General features: G+C 45.5%; 1 protein-coding gene across 1 annotated transcript in view; it reads right to left on the bottom strand.

The window, feature by feature from the left end:
- LOC137435260 (uncharacterized) overlaps window positions 1-13,517 on the bottom strand; it is a 99,055-nt gene that overhangs the window by 83,633 nt on the left and 1,905 nt on the right. The window contains exon 2 of the mRNA XM_068129275.2: window positions 7,311-7,364. Coding sequence (XP_067985376.2) covers window positions 7,311-7,364 — 54 coding nt within the window. The remainder of the gene's footprint in view (window positions 1-7,310; window positions 7,365-13,517) is intronic.

Genomic DNA, 13,517 nt, shown 5'->3' with positions numbered 1-13,517 from the left:
CTTACTTTTTCACGTGACTGTAGGTGTGAAGTACTTATTCACATTCCGACTCAACCAGAACATCGTTGAGAATTTGTTTTCTACAGTGCGGAGGAAGGGTGGTTTCAGAGACAATCCATCTGCAAAAGACTTTCTTTGTGCATTACGAATGGTGATGGTTGCAGAACTCCTGAAACCAGCTGCAGGAGCCAATTGCAGACCAGATACAGATAAATTTGTGATAACACTTCAAAGTCTAACAAATAGGAGAGGGGCATGGAGAAATCAGTCTGCACACATGTCGAATCAAACAAGCAACAAACATGCTCTCAATGTCCAGCTCAGCTTACCAGAGCTGAACACACTCGAATACATTGCTGGTTACCTGTGCCACAGAGTTCTTTGTGGATATGAATTGTTTTCGTCATGTCAGGTGTGCAGATCAGCTCTTCTAGCAAGTCATACTGAGTTGCATGACCCCTGCCCTTCTTTTCACTCACAATAAGGCATACGACACTTCAAAGTTGACCTTTGGATCCCTTACAGTTCCATCAGATGAATTTGTTACTTCCTGTTCTCAGTGCGAGGAGGTGTTTCACACAGAGTTTGATGATGTCAAGATGACGAGAGAGAACATCTGCCTCCTGCTCAATCAGGGTATGTGGGAGCTGGATGCATACAAGGCTCTTGCTACTTGTAATGAAAGAGTAAAGTTCAGAATTTTGGCTGTGTTTATAAATGTGACTGTCAAAAGGAAGTGCAGCAAAGTTCAGAAAGTATCGCACAAGGAGAACTCAATCGTGAACAAACTGAATCAACTCACTGCAGTGAATCTGCAAATGGGAAGGCAGCTTTTGAAATACGAACAGTCTATCCACGTACATGTACTTCCCCATAACATGTCTATGTAGAGAATGTGATACCATTCAATTCAGCCATGAACAAGTTGACTTTCATGAATTTCATTTCTTGATATTTGAATAGTTGTGATTGTGACAAAGTTATCTGATTTCATACCAAAGCTCAGCAAACATGAAAAAATCATGGATCTGCAAGTACATTTACATGATTGTGGATATTCACAGTTTGACAAGGAAGCTATCAGCAGTCTTTAAAAAAAAAAAAAAAAAATTCTATACAAGATCGAGGCTCGTTAAAGAGCAAACATTAATCACACAAAAAGTCAAACCGACACATAAACCACAAAATAAGGGGAGCGGTAGACAAGATGTGGAGAGAGGGGGAAGGACACAAACACAACATTTGAGAGCAGGGACATCGAGAGAAATGTGGGAAGGGGAGGGCTTTGGGGGAGGTGGGAGAGGTATAAAACATATGAACACTGCAAGGCCTTCCAGGAAAGAATTTGGAATTTCAAAAAAAGTGTATCTGGGGTGAATTAGCGGGGGTAGAAAAGATCAAGGTTTTGGATGGGGGAAGATAAGAGATGGTGGTGAACAGCTGTTTTAAAGACCTGGAGAGGGGAGCGAGATTGAAGGGAGTGGGGGAGTTTGTTCTCGAGGTGGGAGAAAAGGGGAATGAAAGAGTGAAGGTGAGCAGAGAGCCTAGATTTTGGCGGTTTAACCATAAGAGGTTGCTGGCAGATCTTGTGCGACCTATAGGAATATTTGGGGGACAGAGCACAGAGAGCTCGGTGGAAGACAGAAAGACCAGCAACCTGCCTGCGGTGAGTGAGTGAAAGGCCCTCGGAGTTAGCTTCATCGCAGGACATTCCAATGATCCTGAAAGCTTTGGTTTCAACAGCGTGAAGCCGAGCTCGGTGTGAGGCAGGAGCACCGGCCCAGAGGGGGGAACAGTATTCCATTGAGCTGCGGATGAAAGCCTTGTATGTGGTGAGGAGCTCTGGTGTGCCAAGGAAGGACTTCACACGACGGAGGATGCCCAGTCGGTGACTGGCTTTGGAGGCCGCTTGGAAATGTGGTTTTCCCAAGAAAGGCCATGGCAGATAGTGAGACCCAAAAGCTTGAGCGACAGAACTTCTTGGAGAGGATTGTTGAGAAGGTAGAGGGGAGGGATGGACTATCGCCAGCTCAATCACGTGACACTCAAAGACTCGTATCCCCTGCCAAGGATTGATGATACCCTCGATGCCGTTTCAGGCTCAAAATGGTTTTCAACATTGGATTTAAAGAGTGGTTATTGGCAGGTGGAGGTGGATAAAGAGGTGAGAGAGAAAACAGCGTTCACCACAGGAAAAGGTATCTGGCAGTTTGTTGTAATGCCTTCTGGATTGTGCAATGCCCCTGCCACGTTTGAGCGTCTGATGGAACGTGTTTTAATTGGGTTACCAAGGCAGACTTGCCTTGTCTATCTGGATGACGTATTGCTCCACGCTTCCACATTTGAACATGCTGCTAAAAATTTGTCAGAGGTATTTGAGAGGTTAAGGGGTGCTGGGTTGAAATTGAATCCAAGCATGTGTGAAATTTTCAGAAGAGAGGTGACTTACCTGGGTCACGTGATTAGTGAGAGCGGCGTGGCCACTGACCCTGGAAAGGTAAAATCTGTAAAAGAGTGGCCCGCCCCCAAAAATGTAAGAGAAGTCAGAGGATTTTTGGGCCTCTGCTCTTACTGCAGGAGATTTGTGGCAAATTTCGCAGAAATTGCAAGACCCTTGCACAAATTGACAGAGAAAGGAGCCCGATTTATATGGTCAGAGAGCTGCATCGAGGCATTCAGTCACTTAAAACAACGTCTGGTAGAGGCCCCAGTTTTGGCATAACCGACGGATGATGGCAATTACATCCTGGACACAGATGCGAGCCAGGAAGGATTGCGAGCTGTGTTGTCACAAATGCAACAAGGAGTAGAGAGGGTTATTGCGTATTACAGTCGGGCACTTTCGAGGCCCGAGCGAAATGATTGCGTTACCCGCAAAGAACTATTGGCCCTACTGTCTGCAGTTGGACACTTTCACCCTTACCTTTATGGGAGTTTGTGATACAAGTGGATCATGCCTCCTTGCAATGGCTTCTTCGGTTCAAAGAGCCAGAGGGACAAATTGCAAGGTGGCTTGAGAGGCTGCAGCAGTATCACTTCACTGTGCAGCATCGACCCGGCAAAGCACACGCCAATGCAGACGCTCTCTCGGCGCCCCTGTTGGGAGGCACAGTGCAAATTTTGTGATGGACAAGAAGCCAAGGATCCAATTGGGCAGGATCAAATTGATGCATGCCTATATGCAGCTTTTGTGACCAGGCAAACTTTGACACAACCCCACCTGAATTGGGCAATGTGAATTGGCGAGAGTCAAAGGGAGGATCCTGTTTTGGGGCCCCTTTTTCATTGGCTAAAGGAGGACAAAAGACCTTCTTGGGAGGAGATTGCTCCACACGGGGCCCAGGTAAAGACCTCTTGGGCACAGTGGCAGATGTTTGGGTTGAAAGATGGCCATTTGTTTCGGAAATGGGTCACACCAACGGGCGATGTAGCTTCCTGGTTGATAATTGTACCAAACAAATTGAAGGAAGGGGTTATGGGGCACGTACATGGGACTCGTACAATGGGACATTTGGGCGTGGCCAAAACTTTGTCCAAATTGCAGCAGAAGTTCTACTGGGTGAATTCGGGCAGAGACATTCAAGATTGGGTGAGATCCTGCGACCTCTGCCACGGTAAGAAGGGGCCCCCACGTGTGCACAAGGCCGCGCTCCAGGTGTACAATTTAGGAGCACCACTTTAGCAGGTGGCAGTAGATGTGGTGGGGCCCCTGTCAGTCACCCGCCAAGGGAACCGGCACATTATGGTGGCAACGGACTATTTTACCAAGTGGCCAGAAGCCTACCCATTGCCCAACCAGGAAGCCCGGCTGGTAGCTCAAGTTTTAGTTGAGGGATTCTTCTCCCAACTTGGCGTTCCCAGGGAGCTACACACCGACCAGGGCCGAAACTTTGAATCCGCGCTCCTGCGGTCAGTATGCGAGATCCTCCAAATTCATAAGACCAGGACGACCCCCCTTAGGCCTCAATCGGATGGGATGGTGGAGAGGTTTAACCGCACATTGTTGACCCAATTGGCCCTCTTTACATCCGAAAACCAACAGGATTGGGATGAGCACCTCCCCTTTATACTGATGGCATACTGGACCGCACAGCATGTGACCACTCAGTGCACCCCCGCCTTGTTGATGTTCGGTCGGGAGATGCGAGTCCCCACAGATTTGTTGATGGGACCGTCACCAGAGGAACCGGGTGAAACATCTGTGGAAAGCTATGCAACCAATTTGAGAAAGAGCATAGAAAAGGCTCATGAGTTTGCAAGGAAGCAAATTGGCTTGGCTTCCTCGCATATGAAAGTGCGGTATGACGTTCAGGCACACACACCTTGGTTCCTCCCAGGAGACATTATTTGGCTCTACTGGCCCCGGAGGAGGAAGGGGATGTGTCCAAAACTCACCTCACCCTGGAAGGGCCCATTGACTGATGTGGTGTTCAATATTCAGATGGGCCCGCATACCCTTCCACAGATAGTTCACGGGGATAGATTGAGCTCCTACATGGGTCGGGAGGCTCCTGGGTGGATTAGAAGGGTGAGGGGAAAATTAGGTGTGGTGGATGGCACTCTTGGACCTGACCAACCTTCAACTAACTGCACTTGAGGTAAATGCTGGGATGTGTACTGTCCCAGGCTTCAGGACTTGCTTATTAAATTTGGGGCAAGTAATTTGGAGTAGGGGGCGGGTGAGAGTGATGACATGGCCGGTGAGGGGGATGGAATGTGTGCCACACCATGTCTTGTGGGTGGCGTTTGTTTATGTGTCGAGGTTTGGTGTTTTTATGTGGTTGTGAGGTTGGACATTGAATATGAGTGATCGTTTTGAAAAATGTGATTCAAATATGAATATGGCATTTCACATAATGGCAGGCCATGGCAACTCTTTTGTACCATCTCTGGAAATGTGTTGGAGAATTGAATGGCAGTGGGGGAGGAAATGTGTTTTGGGGTTTTGTGAGTGGGGAAGGTGTACGTGTCCGCAGGTACAGATCAAGCTCTAGGAGGAGTGATGACTGCAAGTGATGACTCTTCCATCGCATTTCCTTGTTCTCGGTTCTGTTAATAAATATTTATTGTTGTACATTTTACCTCCGTCTCGGGTCGAGTTAATAATTTGCAGGGAGAAGACATCGTCGGGGCCGAAAAGGGAAGCGCGGCATCCTCCCCCAATCCCCCGGCTCGTGTATCGGCCGCCATTGGATTGAATAAACGCCTCCATTAAAGCTCGGTTCCATCCGTGGTGACGCTCGGTGTTAACTGAGCAAACCACACGACAATATTATTGGAAAGAGAGAGAAAGAAAATGCAACAAAATGATTGAACTCTGAAGGTGGCAAATAAGAGGTTGTTTTTACCAATCTGTTTTGTTTTTGCTGTTGACATATTGTGTCATAATGTCAAATAAAGTCATTACCATTGTCTCCTCATTTATGACTATGATGCAGTGTGTCGGCTAAAGAAATTTTATTTTATTATCTGTCCCCTTGTCTGTTTTTGAGTCAGTGTGGAGGGTCCCTCAAAGTAGGATTTATTATCCCTCAACATTTATTTCGTTTTGCTTTATTTTGTTATTAAATCATTTGATTATCAATTTATTGTGGTGTTTGCATGTTTTGTGGGTTCGGGAATAAACCCGTCTGTTTCGTCAGGTAAAAGCTTAGTTTCCTTCCATCTGCGCCCGACAAACTGACCGCCAATTTCAGCTCCTCGCCTCGGAGTTAAAGATCGATTTGTCTGTCTGTCACCGGTGATCTTAATCACCGGTGAGATGACAGTACTTATAATTATCAATAATAATAACGATAATAACGTGAACCCCTGCCACCCCCGTAGGGAACGGGTGTATTGGTGATAATTAAATTTGTGTTGTTAACAAATCACTTCAACCTCAACATACGATCTTTACAATACAAATTACTCTATCACTGCCGGGGAAAAAAAAAATCAGGCAGTGTATAAGCACAAGACCCGATAAAGGCCTGAAGGGCAGTTATCTGGTTTTATCTGGGGACATTGTTTTTTCCAAACATAGCCTTCAACTTTCCTCTGGATGAAAGAGGAGGCCATGAAACGTTTGGTTGTACTGGTTCCTGCAGGGTACGAATGCACAAACAAACATACAAATAAATTTTCTTCCTTATATATCATATGGGTGTGGGGGCAATAAAGCAACATCAATTAGAATGCAAACACATCAACAATGAGCCTGACAGTAACTGCTTACATGAAGTGAAAACGTTCTCATTCCGATCTTAAAACTAATCCTGAAGACACAGACTGACACTGACTGGCACAGTTAGATGCAGGACATGAGATAGGGAAGAGAAAGAAGATGAGGATGTAGAGGAGGATGGCCTTCCCTCTTTTGAAGTGCTGGAGGATGGCGCAGAGTGAGGTGAGCTGGACTGGAATGGAGGTGTGCTCATCAGTGCATCCCCAAACCAGCACAGCATGCAGTCTGGCTCCAATCTTCGAGGCCACAACTCAACACTAACTGGCACCTACTGCAGCTCGAATGGTGAATTGCCTCTCCAGCATCAACACTCCAACTGCTGATGAACATCGACTGCAGCTCTCGTCTCAAACTCCAATCCACAAAGCACGTCTGACTGATCTCCAACTTGTGACATACCTCTGACAGCTCTACCTCTTATACTCGAGACTTTTTTGAACGGTCCCCATCGGCAACTCATGATGTGCCTCTGACTGGTTTCAAACTCCAACTAGAGGTGCATGTCCAGTGAACAGATTCTTATTGGCTTGATGTGTGATGTCACACCACTGCTTGATTGGCCTCACTAGTCAGGGAAATGGAGAGGAAATAGAAAAGTACATATAATAGAGAAAATATAGAGGGCTGGAAGGAATACGAGGGACTGTCTACATTCCACACAATTATTCCTGATGGCTCATTGTGGTTATTTTGAGATGACGAATGGAAACATTCATTAGCAGATAACTGTCTAATTAACGAATCCTTTTATCTCTCCCCCCTTAAATAATTTCCATCACAATATATAAATTTGAAAAATAGTGGTGAAGAACACCTCACTCCGGAGCTCTCCCAAAGCTACTTTTAGCAAACTTCTGAAGTGCAATTTGTCATGCAAACTTCTTGCTCTCCTTCCCTCCACCACCCAACCCATCCACCAAATATTCCCACTCCATCTCCCCAAGAAAATGTAATGGAAAAAGCACAGCATTGAGTCGGAATGCTGCTGAATCAATTCAACAATACCAAGAAATCTCCACAAAGTGATTCACAAAACAATAGGCAACAAAATACATTTCAAGAGCGAGTGCAAAACTGTCATCACCTTTTTGATCCAAAGCTTCCAATGCTTCAGGTTCAACCTTTATAATGTGAAGATCTGCAAACACATCTCATTAGAGACTAATAATAACGTTTGTGTGCAGACAAAATCAAAAACTGTCAAAGCAGAAATTCATTACGACATTAAACAATACCCTCTTCCTTCTCCAATTTGTATTTTGTTGTTGTATACAAAGTCAAGGATCGTAAAATAGCGAGAGCGTAACAGAACAAAAGAACCAGTTGAAGGAGAGGCGGACACCAATGGCAATGCTGAATGATAAAATCGAGGAAAACGTGAACAAACAGGAACGGAACTCGGTAGCGCGCACAGTCTCGCCTCGTGCGCTCATTCTGAGCAAAAATACCATCATGAACTGAACACACTATTATTATGGCACACTGATATTATGGCCCATATATCCATATGCAACCGAGATTCTGTCACATACATTGCCATCATCCATCGTTTTATTGATTATTAGGATTTTTATTGACCATTTTTGTGCACATTTTGGCAAAATTGCATCAATGATGATGTGTACGAAAACAAAATTCAAACGATAATCCCAATGGCGAGTCGATCATATGGAGGCAATTTTGCTGCAATTTGTACAGCAGTTCAGGAGAAGGTTTTTGTGCACCACTTGTATTTGCCTTATCGATTTTGTACATGAGGCCATCACCGAGTGCAGAAGGGGGTCTGGAGATGATGCGCCCCAAAAGGGCGGATTCAGTTTCACTCCGTTTGTTTTCATTCTCATTTTCGTGTTTGTTTGTCCAGGTGATATCTCAGACATCCTTTGAGGCTCGGAAGCTGAAATTTCAGCACAATCGTGAGCACGTGCTTTGGCAAAAACTGTATTTTATATTTTTTGATCAATCAATTGATTGATTAAACACTTAATTATTATCAATTTATTTAGTACTGTACTTATTTATTTTATTTCTCATCTGGGCAATATCTCAGGCACCTTTTGAGCAAAGAAGCCGACAGTTAGACGTGACAGTGACCAAGTAATTTGGCTGTAAAATATATATTTTATTTATTGATGAATTACCAGTGGCATCTTCCTGAGCCGAAAGGAAGAGACGTATTCCTGAATGTTTGAAAGGATATGTTCTTAACGACATACCTTCGAACACGGGTGGTCTTTCCCTTAATAAGGAGAGTTGACAGACTTCTTCATTAAGACGACATTTGTCAGGAAGCCACCAGCCACAGACTGCCTCACGATGCAGTACACAGAGCTCGCAATGCTGCCATTGTTCTGGCTACAGCCGTACATATATTACATCCCAGCTGAGGGACATCCAATCAGCTATTCTAATGGAAAAGCAAAAACAGAAAGAGGAACTGACATGTCAAGTCGAGAAGGATGAGAGAGAGAGAGCTGAAAAATGTGGGCAAAAGCTGCAGGATGAAGTCCTTCATGTTCAAAAGATCGAGCGCCAGGCCAAAGAGATCAAGCGCCAATCTCTGAGGTACGCGAAACCTTGACTGTCTGTCCAGCAAGACAGAGACATCTGAGGAAGGCTGAATGGGAACTGGAGGAAGCACGGATGATAGTGTCATTCTTGTATGTCGGAGATGAGTCGCCGACCTCTTCATCCAGATGTCCAACCATCACACCCCAGCATGCAATTCTGCACAGTGGCGAAGTCATTTACTCCATCAGCTCAACCAAACAAACTATTGCCAGCACAGCTACCGCTACTGCAGCCAGTGCAGGAAATATATATCACTGCGGACCTACAACCCACTCTTCAATTAATCGTGAATGACAATACATCACCCAATGAGAATGTGAAGAAGACGCATCAAACTACGTGTTTTGATGGAGTCTGATCAAACCTGGGACTCATGAGATGGCTGTAGGGATGTCAACAGGTGGACATGCCCTGGCATATTCATCCACTACAACTGCTCCATTCCAACCTTCAAATTTTAATCCCAACATGTTAACATGTCCTCAGGCACTGCACCTGCCACCTTTGGCTTCACCCCACGGGCATCCAGCTTATCCATCCACGACGCCTGCCACATCCAACATCATGGACTTGCTGATAGCTTCATCCTTTGCGGTACCGAATAAGAGTTTGCCATATTTTCAGAGTGGCAGAGAAAGTGATTTTGCCATTCTCAAGCTGGCATTGGATACACTAATGAGTAATCACACATACTTGCAGATCACACATCATCACACATACAAGCCCTGCATGACAAGTATGGACAGCCGAGGCAACTCGTACAGAGTGAAAGTGGTGCTATCGTGAACATGGCACCAGTGAAGACTGGAGATGCAGAGGCCTTTGAAGACTTTGCTCTCGCAGTGCACTCCCTCATGAGTATGCTTCAATCGCTCAAGGGTAAACATGGATTTCAACGATGATGTGGCTCACATGTAGACAGGCTAATTAGACAGGCAACGTATGGGGAACCAAGCTGCTGTCTTCCACAAATGCGAGGGCCAGGGATCAGAGAGAGAGGAACAGCCTTCTTCATCTTTCAAGAAGAAACAATCACAAACATATGTGTTTTACAACTCCGACTCACCAATGGCTGGCACAAGGACACAGCCGTCAAGTAATGTTTCTTCAACAACCAAGCACAACCCTTATTGTCCTCACTAACACCAGTGAACATTACCTTGGTTCATATGCAGAATTCAGGAAGCTTTCCAGAGACCACATCAAGTGGTTGAGGGATATTTACCATTGCTGGAGGTGCAGACAGACACACACAGCTGATCACTGTGTATTGAGGAAGCCGTGCATTACTTGCAAAGAGTTGCATCTAACTATCCTTCATGATGCAGCACAGAGATCCAGCAACACTGTCCTATTGACAGGCCCCTCAACACCTGCAGTGCACCTTGACAAAGATCCATAGAAACATAAGGCATCCTTGCTGATGATTCACAAAGGACCATGCTTTTGAATTCAACAATGGAGCAGCTGAACATAGTGAGTAAACTTGAAACATTACTGCTCAAGACAGTACAGGAAGATGCGGTGCAATGTACTGGTGCTTCTGTCAAGCTTGAAATATCATCGGTCGAGAACCCAAACCAAAGGTATGCAATAGATGCAAAGGTGGGCACAGTTAATCAAAAAGTTAACTTCATTAACCGTTAATCCGTTAACCAAAACGTTAACTTCGATAACAGTTAATCAGTTAATTAGTTTAAAATGTAACAAAAGTTATCGATAAACCGTTAACGTTAATTTTTACAGTAAAAAAAACCAAAAAAATCCGTTTTTTCTCTAAAACCACCGAAAAAAGTGCCGAAACTATAAAATAAGCCTTTTTGTGTCTTTTTAAGGGCTTTAGAACATAGGCCGGCCTTACATGTTAAGGGGCCCGATTTAAAAAAAATTGCTGGGCCCACATACCACAGTACCATACTATAGCACAGCACAGTACAGAACAGCACATTACAGCACACTACAGCACAGCACAGCACAGAACAGCACATTACACTACAGCACAGCACAGCACAGCACATTAGAGCACATTACAGCACAGCACAGTACAGTACAGTACAGCACACTATAGCACAGTACAGCATACTATAGCACAGCACAGTACAGCACACTACAGATGCGCGTTCATTACCATTCAGATTGATATCGCTCGCCAAGCCGATCGTTCCGAATCAAACTGTAATGTATGTTTGAAGTGCCTGCACCTGCAATTGAGAAGCAACTACATGGTTGTTGTTGTTGGTTGTCCGGAGGGACCCAGAAAAATAAACGGAGTTACGGCGCGGACCGGACACGCTGCCCGTGCTTAGATCCCTCCCACAAGCCGATCCCTCCCACAAGCCGGGTGGACCATGAAATTTTTGGGTTAGCTGACTTGAGTTAACGGAAGTTAAATGTAACGGAAGTTAGTTAGTCCGATAATGATTTTCAAAGTTAACTTAAAAGTTAAATCGTTAACGAAAAAGTTAACTTCGTTAATTAACGATTAACGGTTTGGTGCCCAGCTTTGGATAGATGCAGCATTCACTACCACAATGCTGTGCTTATGAGTATTGTTACACAGTGGCTTCTCTTCAGAGACGGTACCACTCCTTCTGATTATCAAGGCTCAACCAACAATATTAATCGGGTCAGATTACCGCACCTCATATTAGCAAGGCAACCAATGTGGTTCGGCCTTAAGGGTGCTCCAGGGGCAGTTTCTACCAACCTGGGCTGGTTGCAACAAGGACCAGCCAGTGTACTGCAATAAAGTGCAATTCAGTAACATTGCCTGTTTGCTGCCGTCATGCCTTCATCACCAGACCAAATGGAAAATGTGGAAAGACTCTGGCAGACTGAATTCCAGAAGTCAACCTTTTGGGGAACAATGTCGGTGGACATACAGGCCTTACCCAACCCTTCACAGTACAAAACTTGGAATGACCTGGTTGCGGATGCACAGCAGTGTCTCAACCGGGTGGCCTCAAACAAAGACTTTCCTACCTTAAGCACTCAGCAGTGTGGGCCGTGGGGAGAAGGAGAATATTCTGTTCCAACCCTCACAGCACGATAGTTTTCCGGACAAAGTCCAGACACTTGCCACGGGTAAGGATTTACTGATCTCATCAGAGTAGGAGGGGAAACTACAACAAGCGGATATCCTTAAACAATATGTTGTGCATCCTATTGTTTTGGATCCTCATCATCGAGTAGATGATGGGAATTGCGAAAGATGATGGGAATATTGCCTGTGATTGATGCTGTGAAGAGGAACAGGTTGAGATGGTTTGGTCATGTGTTGAGGAAGGATGAAAGCGACTCGTTGAGAAGAGTGATGGAAATGAATGTAGAAGGAAGTAGAGGACGGGGAAGACTGAGAAAGACTTGGCTAAAGATGGTGGAAGAAGAAATGCGCGCAAGGGGGTTAACAAGGAGAGATGCAGAAAATAGGGCAAAATGGAGAAGATTGTCATGGGGACCGCAAGGCTAACCCCCACTCTAGCAGGGAAAATGGCCTTTAAAATGCATGTTGTGTGTTGTGTATCATCGAGTAACTGAGCTCCTCATTCGAGAATATGACGACCAACTGCTTCACTGTGGTCCAGAGCAAATTCTCCCTGAATTGCGTCGCAAATACTGGCTTCTGTGTGATCGAGAGGCTATTTGTCATGACCAACATCAATGCCATGAATGCTGAAGATGGCGTGCCAACCCAGAGGTGCCAAGGATGGCTAATTCACCACCTGCTTGGTTACTGCTATACAAGCCTGCCTTCTACCCCCACTGTAGTGGATTGCTTCGGTTCTTTCACCATAAAATTGGAAGAACAAAAAAACACTGGCGTGTAATCTTCAAGTCCCTCACTTCACCGCAGTGTATATCTGAACCTCCTGGACAACCGTCCAAACCGATGCCTTCCTAATGGCCGTCCGTCGCTTCATTGCTTGCAGGGAGAAACCTCATGAGATATTTTTGGATGGAGGCACCAACTTCAGAGTTGCGTGGCAAGGAAGATGGCAACGCATTGCGTGGCAAGGAAGATGCGGAACTTCGACAAATTTTCTCTGCCCTCAAACTTGTTCTCGCCCAATATCTAGCTGACCGGCAAGTAACCTTTTGCTTAATCCCAGCTTGAGTGAGCTTTGTTGGAGTATAGGAGTAAGAAATCATGTCGGTGAAGAACAGCCAACGGGTCGTACTTGGAACCCGTAAAGTGACGGAGCCTGTGCTGTGTACAGTGCACAATGAGGTCGAGGGCATCCTCCACTCTCAACCTTTGGGTTATGTGTCATTCGACATTGCTGATATTGTTCCTGTTTCGCCCACTGTGCTACTGATGGGATGTCATGAGGAATCACTAACTTAAGTGGTGTATCCTGCTACGGAGCTCCTCGGCACCACCGCTGGCATCACAGCAGATCCTTGCCAATCATTTCTGGTCCAACTTTATTAAGTACTAGCAGAAGTACCCGGCGTTGCCGGGCAGGGGAGGGGGAGGAGAGGCGGATAGGGGCTAATAGGGGCGGGGGGAAGGGGGAAGGGGAGATGAAGGGGAGGAGTGGGGGAATGGGGTGGGGAATGGGGGGAGGTGGGGGAGAGGAAGGGGGTTCATCACCTTTTACTTGAATATATGCTGGTGAATGTGGCGTTCATCACGTTTCTGAGTTAAGTGTGATGCCGAACATGAAGAAGAAGAAACCTTACTACCAACTTCGTACACTTCTGGAATTGTTTGATTTAT

The sequence above is a fragment of the Myxine glutinosa genome, chromosome 1 (assembly GCF_964187855.1).
Source record: "Myxine glutinosa chromosome 1, kmMyxGlut1.1, whole genome shotgun sequence".
In the NCBI taxonomy this organism is placed as follows: Eukaryota; Metazoa; Chordata; class Myxini; order Myxiniformes; family Myxinidae; genus Myxine; species Myxine glutinosa.
The sequence above is the reverse complement of the archived record's forward strand: the minus strand, read 5'-3'. Positions and strand labels throughout refer to the sequence as shown.